Raw genomic sequence first — 27,943 nt, forward strand, 5'->3', positions numbered from 1 at the left:
CGTCAATAAAGCCAGTACTAAAAGACTTGAGGATCTGTCTGTCCAGGTGACTGCTGCTGTAGATGAGGTCTGGTTCGTTGTGAGCCAGCTGACGACATGGAGAAGGTGAGGGGTTCTGGCTGCACTGAAGCACTCCATCCAGCATGGGGAGTTCTACCACTTTTAACAGCCTGAGCATGGTCTGTTCATGCCACAGTTCATCCACCACTGCAATGGAAGAAGATGGAGAGCTGGGAGGCGTATTACAGTCATAGACTGTATAAATGGATTACATTTAACCACCTACAGCAGGGATCTTCAACGTTTTCAGCTCAAAGACCCCCTAGTGGAGAGAGAGATGAAGCAGGGACCCCCTCTATATTGTATAAAATTGTGTTTCAGATGAAACTTTTTTTGTTTACTTGGTCTTCTCTTCACCTATACCTCTACCCCTCAAGGTGTTGTGAGCTTGTAGATCGGCTATTTTTGGCTAAAGTTCACCTCAGAAAAGGGATGGGGTTAAGGTAAAAAAAAAAAATCATATCACACAAAGATTTGGCGGACCCCTTGTAGTAACTCTGAGGACCCCTGAGTGGTCCCGGACCCCCTGTTGAAGACCCCTGAGCTACAGTATATACTTCAGCTGACCAGGGTCTGTACTTGGTCCCCTCCTTTTTGGGGAGGCTGAAACCTTGAGAGTCAAAAGTGCCAATCAAAAAACAGCGATTTACTGACGCAATACAAACCCACCCATGGCACCTCCCCTTATTGTCATGATCATACTACAACCTTTGTGGGCGTAGCTGCCTGCCACAAACAAGTGTGTGAACATGGCAGTCTGCGGCTGCTCTGTGCCTAGCTGCTCTGCGACGGCCGTCACACGGTCATTTCACACTTTACCAGTTGACAGGGTCAGACGTGATCAATGGCTTCATTTTATTTATAAAGACCGGGTGATTCCCTCAGCCCTCTCTACCAAGCTTCGGGTGTGTAGTTCCCATTTTACTGATGACTGCTTCACCAACTCAGTCCAAGTCAATATGGGATTTGCAAAAAGGACACTGCTGAAGCCAGGCGCTGTTCCAACGATTTATCCAGGAGACACAGAAAGCATCACCTCAGGAGCATTACCGGTAAGTTAAAACAGCCCTAAAATAAAATGAATTATGAGCATGAATAGGTTTGACTCCTCCCCCACCGTTTAGTTACGAGATTTAGTTCAGCGTCGATAAGATTACTTCTGAACATCGTATGGAAAATGTAACGGTAGTCGCGGTAACTTACAGGTCTCTGTTGTTACGACGGTGTAAACTAAAGTCATGAATGGATGGGTTGAAACAACCTTTAAAACCGGGGTTTTATGCCGATCTGCTTTGAGGTCAACATGCAGAGACGGTGCTGGTCGTGAATGTGCATGGCTGTTTAACATGGAGTTGAGTTCGATCAGGGACTAGCCCCTTTCGGGGCCCTGTTTACCTTTTTTGTATTTGGGAATGCCTTCCCAAATACAAAAAAAAGGTAAACGGGGTCCCAAAAGGGGCTAATCAGGGACGAGCCTCCACGTTAATTCACCGCAGGATGCCAAAAAACTAAACGTTTTGAACGGTTGTTTCAGCCCATCGATGCCTGTTTCAGGCCGCGACTACCTATAGATTGTTTTATAGTCGGAAGGAAATAATTGGACATTAGAGCCGGCAGAACATACCGACGCGGGCGGGACCAACTAAAGTCATACTGTACTGTCTCAGCTAGCTCATGGAGCAACTTGTACCTGGTTTTGGTACTTTCTCCATGTACAACCCGTACATCAACATAAACGTTCAGCTTTAAAATATAAAGTGCTGACCTCACGGCCATGGATGTAACAAGTTGAAACGCTTGGGTCTAAGTACCCGTATCTTCCGTATTGTTCAATAAAAAGCGTTTTAATCCGATTGGCGGCCATTTTCTCATAGTTATAATGTATACAGAGTGCAATACACCTCCCAGCCGATAGGGCCGCGTAGTTGAAAGCATATTGGAGGACATTTTGAGAAAATTGTCATTTCTCAAACATTTTGAGAAACTATCACACTAATCACAGGCTTGTTCCTCAAGTGTAGTCGCTTATTTCTGGCTTGCTGTGTAATGTTGTTTAAACCATTGGTTCTCAAAGTGGGGTCCGGGGACCCCCAGGGGTCCTTGAGGGAGTTCCAGGGGGTCCCCACTCCCCAGCTAAATGATAGATTAGGCACCAAATGGATTATGGGTCTGTAACTCTGAGAGTGTACAAATGAAACCAAATGGACCCGTTAGGGTCCATTTATACACTCTCAGAGTTAAATTGACATAGATTTTACAATATAAATTGCGGTCCAAGTGATAGAAATGCCATTAAATGGGGGTCTGTAGACCTAATGCATGTCAAACTGGGGGTCCTTGAAATTAAAATGGTTGAGAATCACTGCCAGAGCCGTGAAAAATCTTCTCTTATGGGGGTCCCTGAAATATATTTTGAAATGGGGGTCCGCGGGCTAATAAGTGTCAATTTGGGGGTCCTTGACATGAAAAAGTTTGAGAACTACTGGTTTAAACCAGTTGTTTGTATCCGTGGTTCTTGTTGTATATTTCATAACATAACATACACATCTAAGCCATATGTTAGAATTACTAGGATTACAAGTCTACTTTAGCCTGTACAGATAGGAGAGTTTATTCAGAGGTGACTGTTGACCTGGGTGGGGAGTACAATTAGCATTCTCTTTGTTTTACCTGGACGGCACAGGGAACAACAAAGCCACAAGACACTGTCTCCATCCATCCCTTCCTGGCCCATACAGTTGCAAATCGAATCAGGGACTCAAAGTGTGATCTATTGGATACCACATTCTCAAACATTTTCATGCCAAGAACCCCGAAGTGCTCATATTACACAACAAACTTGTGCAAATGAATAATCCGCATTTAATTGTAGAAATGATAACTAGGGTTGTTTTAACTAAGGTTGTTTCATTGAATATAATTGACCATTAACCAATAACAGTATAGTCTATTGTGCATCCTGTTTAATTTATGTGAATGCAACGTCGAATGCCTGATTTCACATTAAACATTGGAACTCATAACAAAGTAGTTCTTCTTTCATCTTTGTTTTGCGATGCACTGTATTGACTTTATTCATCTCTAAAGTGGGGTCTGGTGAGCCTCAGGATTCCTTGAGGAAAAGCTCTCGAGAGTTTATTTGTACCATTTGAGTTATTATGGGGGTCCTTGCAATTATTACATTTTGAGAACCACTGTTAATGCTAAGTGCATCGTAAATGATTGATTTCACCCCGTCCCCAAATGACACTAAACTCAATGCTTAGAAAAAAGTCCTCAGGCAAAAGTGCTCTATGTATTCAAGCCATTTGTGTTATCCTTTTGCCCAAGTGTGTTACTGTAATTCCACGCTGTTCACATTTTCTAATACAGTATTCAATCAATCAAAGAATTCCTTTAACCATGCTGCAGAAATGCTCTGCAACTAATGATGCAGGGCATTCAAAGATTATGTAGCTTATGTTTTGTGCCAAATTACCAATACATCAGTGAATTTATTCATTGTTATTGTTTTCATTGTCTTTTTCCCCAATAGAGTTCATCACAACAAGAAAACACCCACAACCAATGTCCCAGCACACCTCTCATGTTGAAAGACTGTGACAAGGTTATTATCGCTAACAATTATAATGGATACCTAAATATGAAAACATTTTCATCAAATGAAAAAAGAAAACTGAGGAAAATAAGTGTTACATTTTCTTTATATTGTGACAGTACTCATTGGCATAGTGTTTATACAGGTCTCCCTGTCCCTCCAGCTCTTAATTAAACAGAAAATGCATTTTCTCACACAGGATAAACAAGTGAATTTTGAAGTGATGGCACAAATAAATGAGCAGACAAAATTGGAACTGGAACAGGAACACTATAAAATTTAAAGGAGCTACACCATGAATTTTAAAAATAATAATAATATTTGATATCATATTGTTTATGTCCCTCAAACGTTTTTCAAAAGGTTTGAGCCTAAATCAAGCCTCAGATATACTCATTCCAACTAACTTCTCTCTGGCTTATAAAGCACTTTCACCTGCAATACCACATTGTCCTGTTTGGCACGGGGCGCTATTGAGCCAGTTTGTATGCATGTCATGTCCTGGTTCTGTGTGGATTTTTTTTTTTTTGGGGATTTTTTTTTTTTTTGTTAGAACTGAAAAACGGGAGGAATTGTTCCCAGACGTGACGTAGGGTGGGGGAACAAATCTGACGGACTGTTTTCAGACTAATTTACATGAAAACCACAGATAGCCTATGAAAGCCTGCATGCTCGAAGTCGGGTATTTGTTGGAACAGAAGAGAGGTGGGGGAGACCAAAAACACACAAAAATGAAGAAAAAGTTAAAATTCATGGTGTAGACCCTTTAAGCTGATAAATGGGTACTTTCTCCTGATTGGCTGAAGATTTGCCACCCGCCTGAAAATGTAGTCTTCTGTTTAAAGAGCTGGAGAGACGCTTTAACCTTTGTGCTTTAACCTTTTGAACAAAAAATATCACTTGAAGGAGTAGTTCACCCAAAAAAATGACTTATTTTCTATCAATTGCACACCCCATAAAGCCTTGAATTCATGGATTTGTTTTTGTCGCATTCCTAAGCCAATAATTTGATGACTGGGTGTATTTCTGGTAGTCTCCTACCGGATACATTAGCCGGTAGGAGACGGGAATCAAATTATTGGCTTAGGAATGCAACAAAAACAAAAATCCACAAATTCAAGGCTTCATGGGGTGTGCAATTGATAGAAAATAAGTCATTCTTTTTGGTGAACTACTCCTTTAATTACCCTACCTTTAACCATGCTGCAGAAATGCTCTGCAACTAATGATGCAGGGCATTCAAAGAATATGTATGTTTTTGTACATCAGTGAATTGATTTATTGTTATTGTTTTCATTGTCTTTTTCCCCAATAGAGTTCATCACAACAAGACACCCACAGCCAATGTTACAGAACACCTCTCATGTTGAAAGTTGAAGACCGGGACAAGGTTATTATCGTTAACAACAACTAACAAAATAATGGATACTAGATGTGAAAACAACTTCATCAACTGAATGAAAAACAGGCTTTACAAAAACCTAACTGAAAACTGTATTGTGTGTATAAAACTAACTAAAACAAACAAATGATAGAGAAAATGTCCTTAGTTTTTGTTTTATTTCATACGTAAGGGGGCAGTCACACCGAACTTTGATTCTACCTTTGCGGGTGGATTCTGCCAATGCTTTTCAATGGGAACGGATTGGTTTGTTGCCTGCCATTCGAGGATTTAAGCAACAAAAAAAACCCGCTCTGTTCCCATTGAAAAGCATTGGTAGAATTAAAGTTCGGTGTGACCGCACCCTAAGCCTAGAATATGAGGTAAATATGAAATATATTTTCCAATTATTATTTTTTAAATCTGTAGCACTACAAATCTCACCCCTGGAAAAATACCCCATATTACAGTGAATGAAAATTAAACTAAAACTATTTTCCAAAAATAAAAACAAAGTTAGCAAGACAACACAAATTTTGACCTGATGGTCAAGATAAAAAAAATCCCAATGGGATTTGTACTATTAGTTCAATGGTACAAATTTCTGCACTTGTGCAGGAAACCGGGTTCAAATCCATGGTAGAAGAGGAAAGTTACATGGTGCAGCTGTAAGTTTGACCCACTAAAATGCAGACTTTTGAAAACACTGCTAAGGGCGCGCTCTCACCAAAAGTTGGCTGGCCGCTGTTAAACGCAGGTTGTGCGCGGCCACAGTTTTTTGCAGCCAGCGGATTCTAAAAAAACGCTGTGACGCACGCACCTGTCACTCACATTCAAGACCGTCCCCGTAGCCCGCACCGCCACTAGACACTAGACAAAAAAATGTCTTTGCACTTTCACACTTGGGGTTCGTACATCTACATACACATTCAGATTTAAAATATAAAGTACTTACCCCATGGCCACGGATGTTACAATCATGTACGGGCCCTCATAAGTATCCGTATCTTCCGTATTGTTCAATAAAAAGTATTTTAATCCAATCAGTGGTAATTTTCTCCGTATGCTTTCAATTGCGCGACCCTAGCGGTTGAGAGGTGTATTGCACTGTTGGTACATTATAACTCTACTAGAGTTTCGGGGGGCTCCGCCCCCCTCAACCCCAGCCGCGCACGGGGCCCAGCGTGGCCGTGTGTATATTGGGGGACCCAAATCGCCGGAGTGAAACTGTGGAAAAGTTGTATTGAAAAAGGAAAAAATTTGAAGAAATAATATTTGTTATGTTTCAGGGGGTCCACAGGGGGTCCGCGGACCCCCTGATGGTCCACTGACCCCCTGTGGAGTGTTGGGACGCGCGGGGACACCCCTGGAACATTGCGGACCATTTCGGTTTTTTTTTTTTTTTCATGAAGGTGGTTGCTTGTTTCTGGCGCAGGCTGTGCAAACCTGGCAACCCAGCGCATGCTGCCGCACGTTTAAGTGGCGTAGCGTCATGAGGGTCAGTGGGGCCGTGGCTCGGTGAGTGAAGACCCTGTAGTGCGGATGATATGTGGCATAGAGGGGCAGATTGTAAATCCACAGAGGAAACATCCGTGGGCTACCATTGGTTCAGCGATGTGTGCGGTCGCCCTGCGGCCCCTCCTCCTCCACCAATGTGCAGTATTGAGAGCCCTGACGTCACAACAATTGGAGCGATGGGCACTGCACTGTGGTTGGTTAGGGTACACCTAGGGCCCAGGTAGAACCCAGGTAAAGCCTGCATGGGCAAACCCAGTTAGGACCCGCCTTGGTCCCACATAAACATGGCTAGTTGGGGCCCACCTAAGGGCCAGGTAGAAGCTACTTATAGCCTGCATGGGCATCGCAGTTGGGACTGAAGTGGATGGCGCTGACATTGCTGACATGGGGTCCATATGGTTTAGCCCACCTTGAAACCATATGGGAACTACGCTGGCATGCTGGCTGTAATGCAAACGCTGCATCATACCTGCAGTGTGTAGTTTGATGTTGTGTGTGTAGCAGATATACCTGCAGTGTGTAGATCAATGTCCATAGGAAAGTCAATGCCCAGCAGTGTTTTTTTTCCCCAGCAGAGTTTCTAGTGTGTCTGTGTCTCTGTGGAAGAGGTTGCACATGAACTCTGCAGCCGCACTGAGGCGCTCCAACACAAACACTCTGACATTAAGCTGCTTCACACAACAAACATCAGCACCACGCTGCTGTTTGTCCAAAAGACACAGTATCTCCTCTCCCACCGACGTCATGTGTTCATTTATCGACAGCCGTACAGACTCCTTTTGACACATTTTACGTCGTTTATCCAGCTCTCACTGACTGTCCACATCGGGCTGTTATTTTGCTGCGATCAAGTCAACGATGTGAGAGATTAGCTATCACAGACGGACGGACAGGGGGTGAAACATAGTCTTGCGCCATGCCTTTCGGCCTGGCGGAGACAATGAAAAGCCGAAAGTAAAGGAAATGGCCATTTGTGCAACAGAAGTAGTCAATAAAGTATGCTATGAAAACATGGGCCACATTGGCAAAGAATGTAAGAAAGAGGCAATCATGTACAAAATAGCCGATCTCCAAGCTTACAAAGCCTCTCAACGTGAGGCGTTTCGAGCTTGTAGATCGGCTATTTTCACAATATTTACTTGTGGAACGGAGTCAAACAGAATGGGGGGGTCCCAGATCAAGTACGTGTATTTGGGGGGGGGGGGGGGGGGGCGGCGTGAAAGGGTTGATAAACACTGCTGTAATCGGAGCGAAATTATCTGAAATTACTACATGACCATAATGCAGCCTAACATGCGTTGCAGGGGGCGGTCCTGCCATTACGTTAGTTACTGTAGTTGCTGTGGAGCTACATAGTTGTCCAGAAGACACACACAAACATACACCATCTACAATGGACGAACTGAGCAGCAATATAGACATTCACCACACGAACGTGCATTGTTGACAAAGTGATTGCACAGCCGCTGCAGGCATGACAAGCAGGTTAGCGTTAGCGACATGGCAGCTATCACAGCGCCCTGTCCGTCGTGCTGCAACTGCCTGTGATGGCTACAGCAGTAACAGCAAGCTGTCTGCGATGCCATTGTGTGGAGACTGCTCTTAGCGTGACACGACCAATGAGAGTGAGCGCTGTAGTTGTTGCTAAGATACGGTGGCGTCTCTGCCCCATAGCTTGTAGATCTCTCACACATGATTGGCGTAGGCTGCGTTACCAGGTCTGACTTTGTGTCTAAGCAATGGTCGGCTTATTTTTGCGCGCCTTTGGGCTCGTTTGCATTGTGCGCACGGCAGCGCTTGTTTAGCGTACGTCAGCGCGACGTGGCAACGGACGTGGCAACGTGAAAGGTGATTGGCTGGTGAAAAGAAACACCCGACGTTACACCAGAAATGGTGCCTGGAGAAAATGGTGACCAAAAAAAAAGTGTGGAAAAAAAGGAAAAAAACCCCGCAGCGGCTGGCTGCTGTTGTGGTGATGAGGTCGTGCGCACGGTAAACGGTACGAAGCTGGCTCCCCTTCCGTTTTGTCCGACATTTGGTGAGTAGAATTAATTATGTTGCGCGGTGGAAACGGTGTAGTGAGCAGTGAGATGTCCCCTACGCGAGGCGTAAATTCAGCGCGGCCGCCGTGGCGAGTCAGTAGGCGACATGTGGTCTGGCGGTGCGTTGTTTAGTCGATAACAGAGCTGTGGGGTGTCACCACCGAGGGTGCGGAAGTTGCTCGCCATTTATATAGTTAGATGGGAAAATGGCCACCAATCGGATTAAAATGCTTTTTATTGAACAAAACGGAAGATACGGGTACTTCTGAGGGCCCGTACATGATTGTAAAATCCGTGGCCATGGGGTAAGCACTTTATATTTTAAATCTGAACGTGTATGTAGATGTACGAACCCCAAGTGCACAAATCATAAAGTACTGGGTGAGATGCAACAGCTACAACCAGTTGGTCCACTGAGAGCACCATGTTGCTTCCTGAGTCTTGGGACAGTCCGCCTTCGACTCACCCGATTGGACAGAGGGGGAAAATCAGCTCCTGCCTCCAGCAGTTTTATGCTCCTTCGTGTAGAGCGGATAAACGCAAGGTCTGCGCGATAAGCGGAAAAATCTGCTCTTGCGTGAATCCACGCATTTGCATTGACAAAGCATTGGCAGATTCTGCCCCAGAGGTAAAATAAAAGTGCGGTGGGAGCGCGCCCTGAGGGCACGGCCCCACCACACGGAATCTGCCAATGCTTTGTCAATGCAAATGCGTGGATTCATGGTCTTGTGCATTTTTTCCAAGAATCCACGCATTTGCATTGACAAAGCATTGTCAGATTCCGCCCCAGAGGTAAAATAAAAGTGCGGTGGGGCCGTGCCCTAAGGGTGCGGTCACACCAAACTTAAATTCTGCCTATGCGGTGGATTCTGCCAATGCTTTTCAATGAAAACGGAGCGGTTTGTTGCCATTTGCGGATTTCACAAAAAAATGCTACTTTCCCATTGAAAAGCATTGGCAGAATCCGCCGCTTAGGCAGAATTAAAGTTCGGTGTGACCGCACCCTAACCCAGTTTGTTTCAAAAACTCTGGCACTGCACTTTAGTGTGGACGGGCAGGAACAGAGACCTTTTATAGACTTATGAGGGTACCCGTAGATCTACTCTTATTAATTATAATTACGTATCACCACTAACATTGCTTTCCATTGCCAAACAGCCAGCTGCTAATATTAATTCATTTTCAATTTTAATAAAACACAACACAACCTTGTTTGTGTTGATGTTTTTCTGAATAAAGTTTAGTGTAGAAATGTACTCTTTTATTCTCAGACTGATGAGTATCTAAAATGAGACCAGCCCACCATCAAAGTTACTCTTTTGGCTAAATCTGGCACATTTAACATTAAAGTATAGATGTATTAATTAATATGTATTGTCCCTGCTAGAAATACATGTTTAACTTGCAGGGCTCAGTGTTTATTTATAGACTTTATCCGGATTTTACAATCAATTGAGAGAGGATGGCATACTATCCGGATTTTACAATCAATTGAGAGAGGATGGCATACTTTATTCTTAACTTCATCTGCCCTAACCTATTCCAATTTGTTCTTAGGATAAGGTATTTGTGCAGTACCACTACCAACGTTCCAGTGACATAGGCTGCCAGACTGAACCCCAAAAGAAGAAATCTGTTAGTACCCAGCTCTCCATGAACACCCTAGTGTATCGAAGAAGTCGAGGTTTGTCAATTGTAATATTTCTGGAAATGTAATAACTGTTATTTCTGTGGCGTGTTGCCCAAATAAATGTGTTGGACATTCTTGAAAATGTTCGAATGCCGAAAATTGGTACGCCAGGTTGAAAGTAGTTGACAAACAAGGCTATGTTTTCTAATTAGGTTCTCAGGCAAGCGAAGAAGTCCATCGAAGAAGTCGAGGTTTGTCCATTGTAATATATATCATTTAATAACTGTTATTTCTGTGGCGTGTTGCCCAAATGCTTTTTTCAATCATTTTGGCAGCTATAGTGGCATGCCTTTTAGCTATCTAAAGCTATTTTATATTTCGTCATATTACAGTGTCGTGTGAAAATAACCAGTGCTGTGACACATAGTGAGCTGGTAGATTTGCTATTTTTTACCATTTAAAAAATGTTTAGAGTTTGTTTTTTAAATTTGTTGGACATTCTTGAATGTCGAAATTGGTACGCCAGGTTGAAAGTAGTTAACAAACAAGGCTATGTTTTCCAATTAGGTTCTCAGGCAAGTGTCCTTTCTGTGAGTGTTGCCATTGGTACACCAGTCCAATGGAAAAGACCACCAGCAATCCAGAGCTCAACATTCCGGGGGCCCTTTAAACCCTCTAAAAGACAACGGCTGAAACCAGATGATGATCATGGAGTCTTCACTGACCCTTATATCCCTGGAGAATCTGTCTCGACAGAGTCAATGCTATCGTAAGTTGACTCCAAAGCATAATGGTGATAATGGCTAGTTGAATAGAACTAATATGGTAGTAGTCTTGTGTAGCCAGACTATTTCACAATCTCTGAATGCTATCCACAAGTTTCCTAGGGCATTATGGGCATCACTTCCTGTCGATTTGATCCCTGATACCTTATCAAATCGACAGGAAGTGATGCCCATAATGCGCTAGGAAACTTGTGGATATAGAGTTTGGAACTACACCTGCTGAAATCCGAGACAGGAAGCTGTCTTCTGTTTGTCATTAAAAAAAAAAAAAAATGATATAATGTATTACTGTAAAATGTCTTTACATTTAATATTTTAATTTCTATTTCTGCTAAGCAGCAAGCTATATATTATACTTAGATGATTTTGATTTATATTGAGATAATTTTGCACGACTGTAAAGACTAAACGGAAGTGGGGAGGAGGCGTCGCATCCGCTTTATCGCTTGATCATTTTCAAAGCTTCCTTTGAACTCCAGACTGTATGACGGAGGCATAAGTACAGTACTTTACAGCACTGTATAGTAGTAATACTGTTGCTGGACTGGACTGTTTTTTCCTCCCTTCATGTGGACTGGACAGTTTTTTCCTCCCTTCATGTGGATATGTTCTTCTGTGCAGAATTTACTTGTCATGTGGATTTGTTTTACCGTTTTATTTGTGTTTTCTGCACCTTATGTCTAATCATGCACATACCTGCTGCTATGTGAACCTACCAATGTGTTACCACTTTCGCACCTTATGTACTACATACTGTAACTGATGGTCTTCTGTGTGTGTGTGTGTGTGTGTGTGTGTGTGTGTGTGTGTGTGTGTATGTGTATATATATATATAGTATATATCTCAGTGATGTGACAATAAAGTTGATTCTAATTAACAGTACTATCACTTCTGGCATTCACTGACATTTGTTTCATGTAGCCTTTTTCCTTTTCCCCCCATTTATCTCCTATTCATTGTGCAGACAAGCCTCACCCTCCATAAATGATGTCCCTAAATACATTGTGGATGAATACTGTCTCCTCCAACTGTTTGAAGACTGTCCAGCGTGTGGCCTCATGTGTGAAGTCAAGAAGACAACAAGAGGGACCTTCCTGGCTGTTCATCAGCTGTGCCTCCAATGCAACTTCAGCAGAAACTGGAAGAGTCAGCCACTGGAGGTTATTTAAATAGATAATTAGTATCCATTATATCCTTAATGTTGAATATTGATGTGAAATGAATGCGTTGAATAACACGGTACACTCATGAATAGGTCCATGTTCTTTTTGTCTCCGCCAGGAGACTATGTTTTCGTTCTCGTCCTTCCGTGTGTCCACCAAGCTAACATTGGTCAAGCTTCACGTGACACGTGACAATATGTTGAAAGGGTGTGCTTTGATTGGCTAGCGAGACGCATGATGAAATGGAGACCTATAAATAGGTGTGTCAAAAGATCATTTATATCTTTTGAAGTGAGGTAAGACAGGATTAATCAGGAACAGTACTGGCGGAGACCGGTGCTCCGAGGAGCACATTTTCTAGTTTTATTTTGATCTCTCCAAGGCCGGAATGATGGCAGGTGCAGATTTTGCTTTTGCTTGTGCGTGCATCTGTTCGTCCACAGCTAATCTCGCAAATCACCGATCGGCGTAAACCTTTGCATGCACACTCCCAGTAGGCCAAGCGGAAGGCTTCATGATGGTGCTATACCTGGCTGCTTCATGTTTTTTCTTGAATTTATTCACACACAAGATGCTACACATATCTATATTGTAGAAACATCTGTGGCATATTGTGTAGGAATAAAATGCATTCAAATTACAACTACCTAACTTTTTGTCCTTACATTTTTCTGTTTGTCGTTGATGATCTTGTCTTCAAATATATATATTACTTACGTAAAATTGAAAATATTAAGTATTTTCAATTTTCATCAACAAACATATTAGGATGATGTTACAATTATAATATATACTATCAGTACATACTCTATCCGAATAATCAATTCACTCATACCACCCATTGATTAACCATTAACAATGGGAGTTTTTTCCAAATCCATACCAACCTCAACTAACGGCTAATAAATTGTTTATTATCCGTTAGACAAAGTAGTCAAACTTCCCTAGATGCGTGATCTTAGCCCACTTTTTACAGAAGATACTGGACCAAGATAACACAATTAATGTAATGTAACCATGAGAGAATCATTCCAACTACAGAGATTGCTGGTCATCTATTCTCTATCTTTTACAGGCAGTGCCCTCGGGTGACCCTCGCAGCTGCACCGGTGATCCAGAGAGTTCTGCTGCTGCCATTACTGAAATTATTGGTTTTAGTGATAGTGATGAGAAGGACTCCTCGGATGAAGGATCTAGTGAGGTGGATCAGGGAGAACACAATTCAGACAGTGATTGGGATCCACTGGAGCACCACAATATAGACGGCAAGCTTGCAGACCGTGAGACAGATGCAGACAGTGAGTCTGATGCAAATGAGGAGCATGAAAAGGATTGCCGCAAACTCTGTCCCGATTGCGGAACATATTTCAACAGTCAGAATCAGAGGGCTCACATATGTGAGGACAAAAAGCCCTATCCTTGTATTGTGTGCGGCAAGAGATTTTTATGTGAGTTTAATCTAAAAGCTCACAACAAGACCCACGAGGATGGCTACAAGCATGTGTGCAAGTACTGTTACTCAACCTTCAGAACAAGGACAGACAAACTCGTCCATGAGCAGAGCCATCCCTCTGCAGAGAAGCCCTATCAATGTCCTGACTGTCCACAGGTGTTTGCCAAGATGCTAGAGCGCCGTGACCACCTGCTGAGTCACAGAGGTCCCACAAAACATATTTGTCACATATGCAGCATGGATTTTCCCTCTAACTCTGCACTGGACAGGCATATGGTTGTGCACACAAATGCAAAGCAGTTTGTATGTGAGGTGTGCCAGCGCTCATTCACCCAGTCAAGCCACCTCAAATCCCACATGCGTGTCCACACAGGAGAGAAACCCTATCAGTGTCAGCACTGTGACGAGTCCTTTAATCACAATGTTAGCCTGAAGAGTCACATCCAGCGTTATCATGAAGAAGTCCCTGACTCGGGGATGAAAGTTCAGATAGAGAAGATGAGGATGAATATGTCTGAGGTAGAAAAAGATGAAACGAATCAAATGGATAGAAGTGCTGTTGATGTTGAGGGGGCTAAAACGGATGAAACGGAGAGCAGCTGTGTTGATGCTGATGAGGCTGAGCAAAGCAACACATTGTGCAACCCTGAGAATAGTGGTGATGAGGAGAAGAAAGAAAAGGTGGGAAAAAGGTGGTCCACAGGCAGACCTTTAGGAAGGCCTAAGAAGAATGCAGAGAAGAGACTGTTGTGTGTTAGTAATGAGAGAGGCCAGGTAAACAGTGACTCAACAGATGAGGAGCAAGAGCATGACAGTGACTCAATTTTTGAACCAAGTAAAAGGAAGAGGAGGAAAAAGAAAAAAGTGAACAGGTAGACCTAGAGGAAGGCCTAAGAACATGCAGTGAGAGGCTGTTATGTATTAGTGATGAGAAAGGTGAAATGGGTGGGCCCAATCCCATAAGGACAGAGGGAGATGTAGAGGAATACAAAGGTAGAATCCATTGGTCTGGCTGTCCTGTAAATCAGTGGTTCTCAACGTGAATTCCTTGAGAGGTTTCCACGGGGTCCTCGACTAAATCATTGATAATCTTCACAATTATTATGTGGCGTACAACTAGAGAATGTCAGAGGAATACTGGACCAAATGACCGACCATATTGGACCAAATAATGTAACAAAATAAACATGTTCTTAATACATTTAGGTCCCAGAAATACAAATCTTATCAAATGGGGATCCGTGGCTAGCCCTGATGCATATCAAATTAGGAAGGGTTGAGAATCATCACTACTGTAAATTACCTTTTGCATTTCCTGAAGAATAACTGATGTTAAAATGATGTTTGTTCTGGCAGAGGATATTGAAATAAAAATGATATCTACACATTCCACACATTTCTGTGTCTTTATGTAAGTGTGTATATCTATCAACTTGATACACATAGAATACAGTAGGAGTGCTGCATGGATCCTTCCTTTTATTACGGTTGAAGTACAAGTGTGTACGTCGGTTGGATTTGTGGTTATTTCTCCAGAACCGGCATGTGCCACAATTACGGGAATCATCCGCAACTTATGGTCAAACAACTTCTCTCCAAGGTTCAGCACCAGGTGTTGCGTTACTTCTTTGCTATCCTGGCATATTTACTCTAACGTTCGATATTGAAGGGGCAAGTCTTTTTTATCCCATTTCCATGGGATATACATTTTTTACATCATTCAATTGCAATCACATAATCCCTCCCATTTGTATTTATTCTTTCTTTAAAATAAAACGCTCCGAGCTTATTTAGACAGATGGGGGAATTATCCCACTCCACTCCACCTCTACTCATCCTTTAAAAAAAACATTCCTACAATGACTGCTTAACATCATTAAAATGACTGTCATCAGGTAGGCATAGTAGGTAGATTAGTGGGAGAGTGGGGTAATGTGAGACACTTTTTACATTTTCTCCCCTCTAGGTGAGCTAAAATGATATCAGTAAAATGTACACATTTCCCATACATTTGGGATGTTTCCTAATGATGAAAATTATCAGAATGTATTCAAGACAAAAGTCAGTGAAAATATGATTGTTTTAAAAAAAGTATTCTATCAATCATCATGTGGTCGAAGTGTAATGTTTTAATTAATAAAAGACGCCTGAAATTGGGAGACAGATTTTAAGTAAATGCTCCAAGATAAACACAAGGTGGCGCAATAATACAACGATCGTATATGCCAGAGCCTTGTATTAGAACATCCTTGAATGGCTGAGGTAGATGCCAACCGCCAGAAAACAAAGATGAAGCAGTGTTGCCATGTCCGCTTATTATAATCGACTTTGGGCTTCTTTTTCTGTAAAGTTGCTTGTAAATATTGATAGTTGTGGGTTGCGTTTTTTTAGGCTTGTTACTAAAGCGTAGTTGCTTATTAGAGCTTGTTTCTAAAGTGTAGTTGTTTATTTGGGCTTGTTTCTAAAGTGTAGTTGTTTATTTGGGCTTGTCTGTAAAGTGTAACTTTGCTTATTTGGGCTTGTTTCTAAAGTGTTATTCGGGCTTGTTTCTAAAATGTAGATGCTTATTCGGGCTGCCAACCCTCCTGGATCCTGCAGGAGTCTCCTTGATTTCAGCCACATCTCCTTCTGGACTCCTGGATTGTCATTTCTCCTGGATTTCTCCGTTCAGTATCAAACTCCCAAAATTCACCAGAACACTGGAAATTACATCTAATATGGTAAAAAGTTTATGGAGGGGGGGGGGGTAGGGTAGACCCCAGACCCCAGACCCCATAGCCCCCTACCCCCTACGTTAGACCGGAAGTGGTGGGCGTGGCCAGGAATAAGTTAAAAGGTAGAGCACCAGGGAGCTTTCCTTTCAAAAGTAATGAAGCATATCTCAAAGACCCCCTAAGGATGTCCAAATTAATTTTGGGGATTACTTTTGTTGAAATGACATAGACACATTTGAAGTTATAAACAGAGCCCCCTCTAGAGGCTTTACTTCAGGAAACTGGCAATTGCACAACTTCCGTGACGTCACACATATGGGTGGAACATTTTCTGCAACTCTAGCATACAAGCTAGCAGAGCACTGCACATGGTCCAGAGTGAGTGAGGAGTTGTTGCAGAGTTGGTGGTGGTGGTAGTAGTAGTAGTAGTAGTAGTTGTGTAGTAGTAGTGTTGTTATTGGTCGGTAGTTGTTAGTTGGTGGTGGTGGTAGTAGTAGTGTAGTTTTCTTTTACCAAAAACAGCTTTATAAAAAAAAAAACTCAACAAAGCAGCCTTTTTAAGGCTAACAAGATGCCCAGGAGTTGCGTTATTGGAGGGTGCAGTAACTCCAACTATGATGGAGTCACTGTGCACTTTTGGCCTAAGAGTGAGAAGCTTGCTCGCATGTGGGATAGCTTCGCACAGATCAAGAGAGCGGACTGGACGAAGGGGATCCCGGGCGTGTCGACGATATGTGGGATCCACTTTACTCCGAGCGATTATGATAGCTATGGGCAGTGGAAAGCTGGACTCACCGCAAGATTGAGACTGAAGAAGGATGCGGTTCCTACAGTCAATGTCGGCTTTTCTGGTGCTCCATCAGCCACAACACAGCAATTGCGAAAGACAAACCGGGTGAGTGTGTTATCAATGCATTTTTATTGTTTTCATAACCAACATGCATACATTACGCATTGGACAGCAACATGCATACATTACGCATACATTACGCATTGGACACTGGCTAACACACGACACGACATGACAATTGACAACTTATGCAATAAAAATAAATTATTCCATGAACTGCTGAAGTAAACGGCATAAGAATGGTTCCATCATGTAGCCTATGTTGTGGTACTAGTTTCCACTTAATACCACCAAAAGGGTGGATACCGTGGATGCTTTGAGCACTAATGTGAGCTTAGCTCTGGTCCATACTTTTCCTAACGACCAGAGCTGTTGTGAGCCTAATGGTAACTATAACGAACCTATAACTTGGGGTTATGTTAATATAAGTCACGCCCGGGAATCGAACCCGGGTCACCCGTGCAGAAAGCCAACTTCTTAATCACTAAGCCAAAGAGATATTGCTTCCTATTGCAATGGGGAGATAAGACTTTCAGGACATCAGGCTGAGGTAGTAAACCACTCTGTTACATATATAAACGCATAATTACCGACTTCTAAAGTGTATTTCTATACAAATCAGCCACCTTGGGTCACCTGTTGACTCAAGTCATAGACGTTTTTCCCCTCTATATTGGATCAACACTGATGTGCGTATTATGCTGACAGCTTCTACTTGGAATTGTCATCAATAGTGCTACATAACCTTTGCATGTTGTTCATGTTTGTATGTTCTGTGCTTTTGAATAGTGCCCTAGTTGCTTCTGTTGTGCTTGTTTTCCTAGACCTCGTTGCTTATTTCTCTCACAAAATCTGGCAACACTGAGATTTAAGTCCATTTCCGTATCCGAAGTTGAAGTCCATTTCCGTATCCGCTCACCTCTAGTGCTAAAGAAGTTTCAAGTTTGCAAAGCGGGAGCTTTGAGTTTGTAATGTCACAACACTCCAGCTAAGTTTTAAAACTTTTACGTGAGTGTTTATTACCACTTTGTGTCTGCATGATGGCTCATTATAGTACTCCAAACGTGTGTTTGTCGGAGACAAAAAATACAATTGAGGGAGGTATGTAAAACAATGTGCTGTGTTTCTTTTGCCATTTAGCACTAGCTAATGCTAACAGCATGCAGAATGGATGCAAGCAGTGGTGGGAAAAGTACTCGAATGTTTTACTTAAGTAAATAAAAGTATCTATACTGGAATATAGAAATACTCTGTTACAACTAAAAGTATGGAATTCAAAATTTACTTGAGCAAAAGTACTAGGTAGGTATCGGCATCAATATATACTTAAAGTACCAAAAGTAAAAGTGCTCATTATGCAGACTGTCCCATTTCACAAAGTATCATGTGTACCTGTATGTATAAATGTATTAAAATCTTTTGAAAATAGCAGATATACAAGCTCACAACAGCGTGGCGACACGTTGTGAGCTTGTAGATCTGCTATTTTCAAATAGCCAACGTTTAAATTGGGCTTAAGTGGAAATGTATGTTTTGTAATAATAATCAAAATCTACAAAGTAACTAGTAACTAAGTTATCAAATAATTGTAGTGGAGTAAAAGTACAATATTTGCCTCTGAGATGTAGTGGAGTAGAAGTAAAAGTGTAAATAGTACCTCTCACACAATTGTACTTAAGTAACTTGTGAGACCCTTGACACAATCTAAATATCTCAATAGAAGAGCAGGGAGACAAAATACAACCAACCCAATTGTATATTATGGTAGAGTACTTTGTATTAACATACTGTACCATACAGATTAGACAAATTTACATTTTATTAATAAAAAATAAAGTTTAAGTTCAAAATGTGTAATTTAAATTTAAAAATGGAACTCAAGAATGAGTTGAGTGGAGTGTTGCAGAGTTTCATGTGGTATCCATGTGATTTAATGGCTATCATTTCTTATTTCAACAGCCTTTTTTATTTAAAGGCATGCCAAAGCGGTGCGCTATTGGAGGGTGCAGTAACTCCAACTATGATGGAGTTACTTTGCACTGTTGGCCCAAAAATGAGACGCTTGGTCGTAAGTGGGACCTCTTTGCACGGATCAAGCGAGCAGATTGGGGAAATGGAATCCCGGGAGTGTCCATTATATGCGGGAGCCACTTTCTGCCGACCGACTACGACAACTACGGCCAGTGGAAAGCTGGGATGATCTCGAGGCTGAGACTGAACAACGATGCCGTGCCAACGGTCAATGTCAGCTCTGGTGCCACAGACACAGGTGTTCAACAGCAAAGGCGGTGTGTTATTGGAGGGTGCAGTAACTCCAACTATGATGGAGTTACTTTGCACTTTTGGCCGAATAATGAGAAGCTTGCCCGTAAGTGGGACCTCTTTGCGCGGATCAAGAGAGCGGACTGGGTTCATGGAATTCCGGGCGAGTCCAATATATGTGGGATCCACTTTCTGCCGACCGACTACCACCAGTGGAAAGCTGGTTTGTCCCCGAGGCTGAGACTGAAAAACGATGCCGTTCCGACAGTCCATGTCAGCTCTGGTACTCCAGACTCAGGTGTTCTGCAGCAAGCGCAAGCCCCTGCAGTGATCGAGGTCAACCAGGTGAGCGTTCATCATCAAAGTATTTGCCTGCCAGCGAAAGCTGCCTGTGTCCGCTCTGAGGAGCGCCATGTGACGCGAATTTACTGCCTGGCGGAATGGAGAGGCAGCCCCCGCGAACTATAAATAAATAGCGAACCGCCCACATTTGAAGGGCACGCTTTAAAAGAAACAAAATGATTGTTAGACTGCGGTGTCACCACATTCAAAAAGCAACTCTGTTAAAGTGTTATTATTTTGTACCTTTGCATGTTGGTAATGGTTGTAAGTTCTGCGTTTTTTAATAGTGCCTGACAGACACTATCACAGGAGAGGACTCTTCTTCTTCGTCTGACTCTGATGACTCTTCTTCATCCTCCGTATTGGACTCTGATGTTGGTGAGTCAACACTCTTGCTTCCAATACCAGAATTTTGTCACCAAGGTTGGGCAGACTCACACATAGTCTGTTGGTACACACAACAGCAGACACAACATTTTCATGGGCATGTCAGCAGTTGTTACAGGTGCACCAGCCCTACAACAGAAATATTGTTTTACCATTGATTTTACAGCCACTCATTAAACTTGTGCTAAGAAACGCATTTACGATCTTGATCCAGTCAGTTGTTTTTACCATTTAAGGTTTCCCACTCGTGCCAATGCCTGGTAGGAAGAGGGGCTACCGCTCCAGGTCCCTGAACTTCAGGCTCAAACCTGTTTGAGTTTGGATTGCAGTTGCAATCTCGACATTTTCACTGTCGTTGACAACATCACAATGCATCATCACAATGCATGCACATGTAGACAACAGGCCTCCTGGACAAACTGAGTGAAACTTGGAACAGGTATTTTACTGTAGTCCATGTTCCATATTTGAAGCGATTCCAGGGGTTTATATTAGGAGCCTCATTTGCAAAGACTTTGTTAGAGAATGTTTGCAGATCCTCAAGCTCGCAACTTATCACAATGCAACGTGTTGTGAGCTTGTGGATCTGCTATTTTCCAACAACAAAAAAATTAAATGGGGCTTGCGCGTTTAAACCTGCTCCTCATTTTCCTGGGGACCCCTTTGGTACCCCATCAAGGACCCCTGATTGTCCCCACTCCACACAGACCCCACTTTGAGAACCAGTGGTTTACAAGTCAAGCTTAGTGAGTTTGCCAGAGTTGTGACTTGCCCTTGGAATGGATGATTAATTATATATGAATCATGGTAAACACACAAAAGGTTGTGTTTGTGGCAGTGCTTTTGTACAAAGTACACATGCATAATATGAATTGGTAACACTTTACTTAAAGGTTGGGTACATAATGCATTATAATCGCATCTATAATGCATTATAATGCGCTTACAACACTTGTTATAAATGTTTATAACCATGTATGACAACTTATAACGTATTATAAGTGCTGGTCATAATGCATGATAAGTTCAGTGGAACAACGCATAACTACCTTAACTTGGCTAGTTACTTTTTGGGGGGCTAATAACAACCCGGTCTGTTTATTCCCACCACAGAGGACTCTGTCGGCGATAAAGCCCAGGACAAATCTGGAGTTTTGGCTAGGCTGGTGCGGAACGACGAGGCTGTTCCATCTAGGAACCGCAAGCTTCTGAGGACCGCTGCCGAGGAGTCAAGAGCACACGCTGTAAGTACCGTATCACTGAAATGTTTGTTGTGTGCATTACTAATCGGACCAAATGAAAACAGCAGACAATACGATGTAGATAAAGTTGTTTTATGGAACGGTTATTTGCATACGCTCAAGCACAAGCAGTCAGATGTATGCTTTATGTTTCAACCATTGGTCTCTCAAAATCATGGCGTTATTTTCACAAATGTCACATGGGGCCTGATTGATAAAAATCAATCAGGCGGAGGCGAATACATTCACAGATGGACTTAGTCTACAAACACTAGGATGTTTTTGTTTTTGAAAATGCATACCGTTCCCTACCTTTACACCTTAACATCCGCACTAAAAAGGCACTTTTGACCCCCTAAAATAGAGTTTTGAAAACACTGCTAACCCTGTTTTGTTTTGAAAACTCTGGAATTGGACAGATACCTTTTGAAAACAATGACGCAGACACCCACATTTGTTAACTATCAGTGGTTATTCAAAATGGGTAACACCTTATAAGCATTACTGACCTTGTGCTATGCTAGCAGCTGTTGAGCTGATAAAGTCTGCATTTTATAATGCTTCTGCTGCTTATTTGTGCAGGAAGCCAGCTTACTACATCCTTATATGAAAGAAACGACAACAAAACGAGGGTACCCGCTGATATGAATTCGGCCTGTACTCACTGGTGCAGAGTACCAGTTCTGCTAACCGTTTCCCACCTGAACTCTCTTATTACTTATAATGATCTAACCTCACTTAGAATACTCTCCTAAAGCACGCTGCTAGAGACACATCAACCTACTCAATTAAGTACAGCCAGCTACTTAATTATATTAATTTTCACTTCTGATAAAATACAACACAACCGTGTATGTTTTTCTAATCTGACAATAAAGTTCGAATGAACATACTCTTATAGTGTTTATTACTTAAATGACACCAGACCACCATCAAATTTACTGCAAGTTACATTATGCAGATTGTCTTTTGGCTAAATCTGACACATTTACTTAATTGAATAGAGATCATAGTTAATTTGTGTTGTCCCTGCTAGGAACAAATGTGTTCAGCTTGCAGGGTTCAGTGTTCATTTCTGGATTGTACAATCAAATGATAGAAGAAGGTAACATATTCTTCCCTGACATGTTCCAAATTGTTCCTAGGATTTTCTTTCGCAGTTCAAACTTTCCAGGGACATAGGTTGCCAGACCGACTTCCGACTGATAGGATGCCAGACTGACCTCCGACTGAAGAAATCTGTTGGCACCCAGTACAAGATCGTCAGAGCTGACCCCCAACTGAAGAGATCTTTTGGCACCCAAGTCTCCTGGACCAGGAGACTCACCAAAAGCCAAGGTTTGTCACATGGAATACATAATATATGATACACACAGCTTTCCAAATCTGTATAAGTTGTTAATGATGACTTGTCAAGTGTTATTTAACCGCTTAAAAGGTTATTCAACTTTAAAACACTTCTAGGGTCATTTGATTTAACATCTACCTGGGCTTTTGTGTGCATCCCAGACAGTTTTTAAGTTGCTTCATTCAATATTTAGATATTCATTGGAACAGACACGCCCCCTCCTCCTAATGTATATGGGTCGTTATAGAATTGCGGGTACATTTTAATCTTTATAGAAGGAAATGAAAAATAAAAACGTTTTTTCTCAGAGAAAACACTTTAAATTGAACCTTTCTTAAGTATTTGCTGATCTTAAACATGTCATATTTATTACAAAAAACAATCTACTAACTGAGAAATTGGTCAGTTCTTTTATAGACAAATTTGGTCAAATATACCGTGTATACTGAGGTACAAAGTCCAGCGTGCTTCAGCCAGTTGAAGTTAGAAGGGCTTGTCGGTGCTCAACAGAGACAACTTGAATCGGATAGAATAATACCTGGGCAGTTCAGGGGAGACTACCCAAATTAAATTCTGGAGCACTCGACTGGTCTGCACGTATTTATTATTTTGCAGGGGGGACTGACGTTTCGACTTGCGTCTTCCTCAGAGTCAAACAGGACTCCTGGACTCCAGACCAGTCGAGTGCTCCAGTATTGTATTTGGGTAGTCTCTCCTGAAGTGCCCAGGTATTATTCTCTCTGATGCATTATATAGCTTTGCGTTGACATTTCATATAGTAAGAATGTTGTTTTTTACACGTCTTCTGATATAGGAGGGGCGTGTCTGGTCAAATGAATATTGAATATCTAAATATTGAATCAAGCAACTTAAAATCTGAGTGTGGTACAGCCAGAGCAAAGGTTAAAATGACCCCAGAAGTGTTTCAAAGCAAAATATCCCTTTATGCCCCGTTACAAAATACAACCGTTTAGTGTGAAAATAACCAATCTAAAAGCTCACAACGCATTGCAATGTGTGCTTGTAGATTGGCTGTTGTTTACGTTCTTTGAACGTTTTTGAAGTTTTAATAGGTAAGCCAGGTTGAAAGTGGTTAAAAAGGCAATGTTTTCTGATTAGGTACTCAGATAAGTGTGCTCTCTGTGAGTGTTGGCATTGGTACACCATTCCAATGGAAAAGACCACCTCCAATCCAGAACTCAACATTCCGGAAGCCCTTTCAACCCTCTAAAAGACGACGGCTGACACTAGATGATGGTGAATCTGTCTTGACAGAGTCCACACTATCGTAAGTCGGCTCCAAAGTATAATAGTAATGGATATTTGAATAGAACTATTATATAGTAGTAACACTGTTACTGGACTGTCACTGTCACTTCTGGCATTGATGACATTTGTTTAATGTCACCTTTTCCTCCCCCCCCCCCCCCCCCATTTTTCACCTATCCATTGAGCAGACAAGCCTCACCCTCCATAAATGATGTCCCTGAATATGTTGTGGATGACGACTGTCTCCTCCAACTGTTTGAAGAGTGTCCAGTGTGCAGCTCCATGTGTAAAGTCCAGAAGATGACAAGAGAGACCGTCCTGACTGTTTATCAACTATGCCCCCAATGCAACTTCAACAGAAACTGGAGGAGTCGGCAAACAGAGAAGGTATTTAAAGTCGCACTATGTAGTTTCGGGTATCAGTGGCCACTTTGGACACATTAACACATAACAATAATATTTTATGATGAATAGATTTTGAGGCTCTCGGTTGGCTCAGTGGTAAAGTGCCTGCCCACCACCACAGAGGCTGAGGGTTCGAATCCACTTCAGTTCATCCGGCTTTGTTGAGTGTCTATATTAATACGAACCCAATTTGCCCGTATTCATGGGGGGGAAGCTGGGCGGGGAGGGTGATATTTGTCTCTGCACGTAGCCACATACTCCTACCGGCTGGGGCAGCACTTGTCAGCAGGGAGTGTTGGGTGGGTGGAGTAGGACGGAAGCTCTACGACGTTCTCCTCACTGGTAGGTGAGTCAGTAGGATACAACAGCAGGTGACAACACACAAATGTGTGTGGGGAGGAATTAATTGGCATAATTACTAAATTGGGGGTAAAAAAAAGGAAGCTTTGTTTGACACCATTTCCAGTCTGCACCGGCTCGATCACAAGTTACGGATTTAACGTTAAATCACAACACATTTTCATTGGAGAGAATGACACAGACAGCGGTGGATAGATAAATTAAATATATATATATATACAACAATATTATTGACTATGTTTGGCAACTACCACTATCTACCCACCAGGGTGGCATGCAGCCCCTAAAGTTTTCCCTGCCAATAGAAAATCTACAGCATTTGGTAATTATTGACTCATATCATCCATTTATTATTTTACCATTTAAAAAAAGATATATATTCTACCATTAAATTCCATTTAATTCTACCATTTAATTCCATGAAATACCATTCATTCTACCCAAATTACATTCTACCATTAAAAAACATCTGCCAAACTTCCTTAAATACAAACTACACTACCAAGCTAACCAAAGAACAAAGAAAATCATTCAAACTGCAGACATTACCGCTCATCTCTTCTCTATCTTTTACAGGCAGTGCCCTCGGGTGACATTCGCAGCTGCACCAGTGATCCAGAGAGTTCTGCTGCAATTACTGCAATTATTGGTTTTAGTGATGAAAATGACTCCTCGGATGAAGGACAAAGTAGCGAGGTGGATGCTGGAGATCGCAATTCAGACAGTGATTGGGATCCCGTGGAGCACCACAATGGAGACGGCGAGCTTGCAGGCAGTGAGTCTGATGCAGATGGCAGATATGATGCGTGTTTTCGCCAACTGTGTCCTGAATGCGGAAAATATTTCTACAATCAGAAGACTCACACATGTGAGAACAAAAAGCCCTATTCTTGTAATGTGTGCGGCAAGAGATATTTATGTGAGTATAATCTAAAAGCTCACAGCAAGACCCACGAGGATGGCTACAAGCATGTGTGTAAGTACTGCTGCTCAACCTTCAGAACGAGGCCAGACAAACTTGCACACGAGCAGAGGCATCCCCCTAGAAAGAAGCCCTATCAATGTCCTGACTGTCCACGGGTGTTTGCCAAGATCGAAGAGCGCCGTGTACACCTGCTGAGTCACAGAGGCCCCAAAAGACACATTTGTCACATATGCAGCATGGAGTTTTTCAATCCAAATGCACTGGACAGGCATATGGTTGTGCACACAAATGCAAAGCCGTTTGTATGTGAGGTGTGCCAGCGCTCATTCACCCAGTCAAGCCACCTCAAATCCCACATGCGTGTCCACACAGGAGAGAAACCCTATCAGTGTCGGCACTGTGACAAGTCCTTTAATCACAATGTTAGCCTGAAGAGTCACATCCAGCGTTATCATGGACAAGTCCCTGATCCAGGGGAGAACATTCAGATAGAGAAGACAAGTACGAATGTGTCTGAGGTAGAAAAAGATGAAAGAAATGAAATGGAGAGCAGTGCTGTTGATGCTGAGGGGGCTAAAACGGATGAAATGGAGAGCAGTGCTGTTGATGGGGAGGGGGCTAAAACGGATGAAATGGAAAGCAGTGGTGTTGATGCTGATGAGGCTGAGCAAAGTGACACATTGTACAAGCCCGATGATGAGGAGTTACAGAAGGTGAAAAAAAGAAGAAAGAGATACAAATATACGTCCACTGGCAGACCTAGAGGAAGGCCTAAGAAAAATACATTGATCACCTTAGATGACACGAACCAATTGAAGAGACCGTTATCCACAGGCAGACCTAGAGGAAGGCCTAAGAAAAATACATTGATCACCTTGGATGACGCGAACCAATTGGAGAGACCGTTATGTATCAGTGATGAGTATGAGAAAGGCCAGGGAAACTCAACAGACGAGGAGCAAGAGCATAACAGTGACTTAGATTTTGAACCAGTGAAGTGAGAACCAAGAAAAAAAGGCTGTCCTGTAAATCAGTTGTTCTCAAACTTGGGGTCTGGAGACCCCCAGTGCTCACCATTAGTACAAGTACATACAAGTAGAGAACATAAAAGAATGGCTATTTTGATCAGTTTCACTATTATCTTTATACCTAGTTAAGTATAGAGATAACAGTTCCTTTTAAATTAGAAAGGGAATCACTGGTGTAAATATTTTTTTGCTGGTGCTGACTGATTAAAATGATTTTGTTGCTCTTACAGAGGAGATTCAAATGAAGAGTATAAAATAAAATGTCAGGGAGAGCACGTTAAACTATTTGACAGGATCTACTTTGACATGTTTTGAATAGAGTGTGTTGACCTTGGTTGTGACTGGCTTTTTGATGTCCCTGTGTCCTGGCAAATTCCATATCAGACAGTTACAGTATATAGATTTACTGTATAATCAAAAAGCTAATTAAACAGGAATAATGTCAAATGGCGGCAGAATCCTGTTATTACACAATTTTCTTGTAAATTGGGGTCCCAGAAATATGAAACCTATCAAGCAGGGATCCATGACCCAATGCATGTCAAATTGGGTGTCCTTGCTGTTCCTGATGACGGTGAGGTTGAAATGATTTGTTTGTTCTGGAAGAAGAGATTGAAATAAAAGTATCTATACATTTCCTAAATCCCTGAGTGTGACTGACCTTTTGATGTGTGTGTGTGTGTGTGCGTGAAAATAAAATATCTCACAAATCATGAACACTCAATCACAACATTCAATGTGTTGAGTTAAACAGTGGATAGATTCCCAGCGGATGTATTCTTTTGGAACACAACTCTCGACATGTGATTTTACCTTATTTTTAACTATGGATTTTACTAGCTGGGTAGCATCATAGAGTTATGGGCCAGCAGAGGGCGCTCTGACCTGCTCAAGCAAGCAGGAGCAGTAGTCGGTCCTCTTGTCACTATATCCGGGTTTCACTCGTTGACTTGTCTACAGCGTGTGTGCAGCTGTGTTGCCATGTCAGCTTATATTATAAGTGACTTTGGGCTTAAAATTTCAGTAAAGTTGCTTGTAAACATTATATTGATAGCGTTTTTTTGGGGCTTGTTTCTAAAGTGTAGTTGCTTATTTTGGGCTTGATTCCTATCATTTTGTTTAAACCAGTGGTTCTTAAACATTTTCATGTCAAGGACCCCCAAATTAATATGTATTTGTAG

At 42.1% G+C, this 27,943-nt stretch overlaps 3 protein-coding genes across 6 annotated transcripts in view; all 3 read left to right on the forward strand.

Moving 5' to 3' along the window:
• The window catches only part of LOC311046444 (uncharacterized protein), a 57,572-nt gene that overhangs the window by 12,200 nt on the left and 17,429 nt on the right, over positions 1-27,943 (forward strand). The gene's annotated exons all lie outside the window — the stretch shown is intronic.
• On the forward strand, positions 818-14,978 carry LOC311046445 (uncharacterized protein). Of its 2 annotated transcripts, XM_084058748.1 has the most exons (8): positions 818-1,112; positions 3,596-3,667; positions 4,974-5,048; positions 10,157-10,283; positions 10,442-10,480; positions 10,797-10,998; positions 11,980-12,175; positions 13,254-14,978. In XM_084058748.1, the coding sequence occupies exons 1-8, from the start codon at positions 1,020-1,022 to the stop codon at positions 14,505-14,507; spliced, it is 2,058 nt and encodes a 685-aa protein (XP_083914874.1). In that variant the 5' UTR covers positions 818-1,019; the 3' UTR covers positions 14,508-14,978. The 2 variants fall into 2 exon arrangements, with proteins under 2 accessions (XP_083914874.1, XP_083914875.1); XM_084058749.1 differs by lacking the exon at positions 3,596-3,667.
• Positions 16,734-27,360, forward strand: LOC311046438 (uncharacterized protein). Of its 3 annotated transcripts, none has more exons than XM_084058737.1 (8): positions 16,734-17,240; positions 19,155-19,802; positions 20,087-20,177; positions 21,300-21,430; positions 22,573-22,765; positions 23,895-24,063; positions 24,233-24,431; positions 25,386-27,360. In XM_084058737.1, the coding sequence occupies exons 1-8, from the start codon at positions 16,917-16,919 to the stop codon at positions 26,733-26,735; spliced, it is 3,105 nt and encodes a 1,034-aa protein (XP_083914863.1). In that variant the 5' UTR covers positions 16,734-16,916; the 3' UTR covers positions 26,736-27,360. The 3 variants fall into 3 exon arrangements, with proteins under 3 accessions (XP_083914863.1, XP_083914865.1, XP_083914864.1); XM_084058739.1 differs by lacking the exon at positions 16,734-17,240 and adding an exon at positions 18,122-18,203; XM_084058738.1 differs by lacking the exon at positions 16,734-17,240 and adding an exon at positions 18,141-18,296.

Source organism: Gymnoscopelus microlampas (genome assembly GCF_963454915.1).
Source record: "Gymnoscopelus microlampas genome assembly, chromosome: 5".
In the NCBI taxonomy this organism is placed as follows: Eukaryota; Metazoa; Chordata; class Actinopteri; order Myctophiformes; family Myctophidae; genus Gymnoscopelus; species Gymnoscopelus microlampas.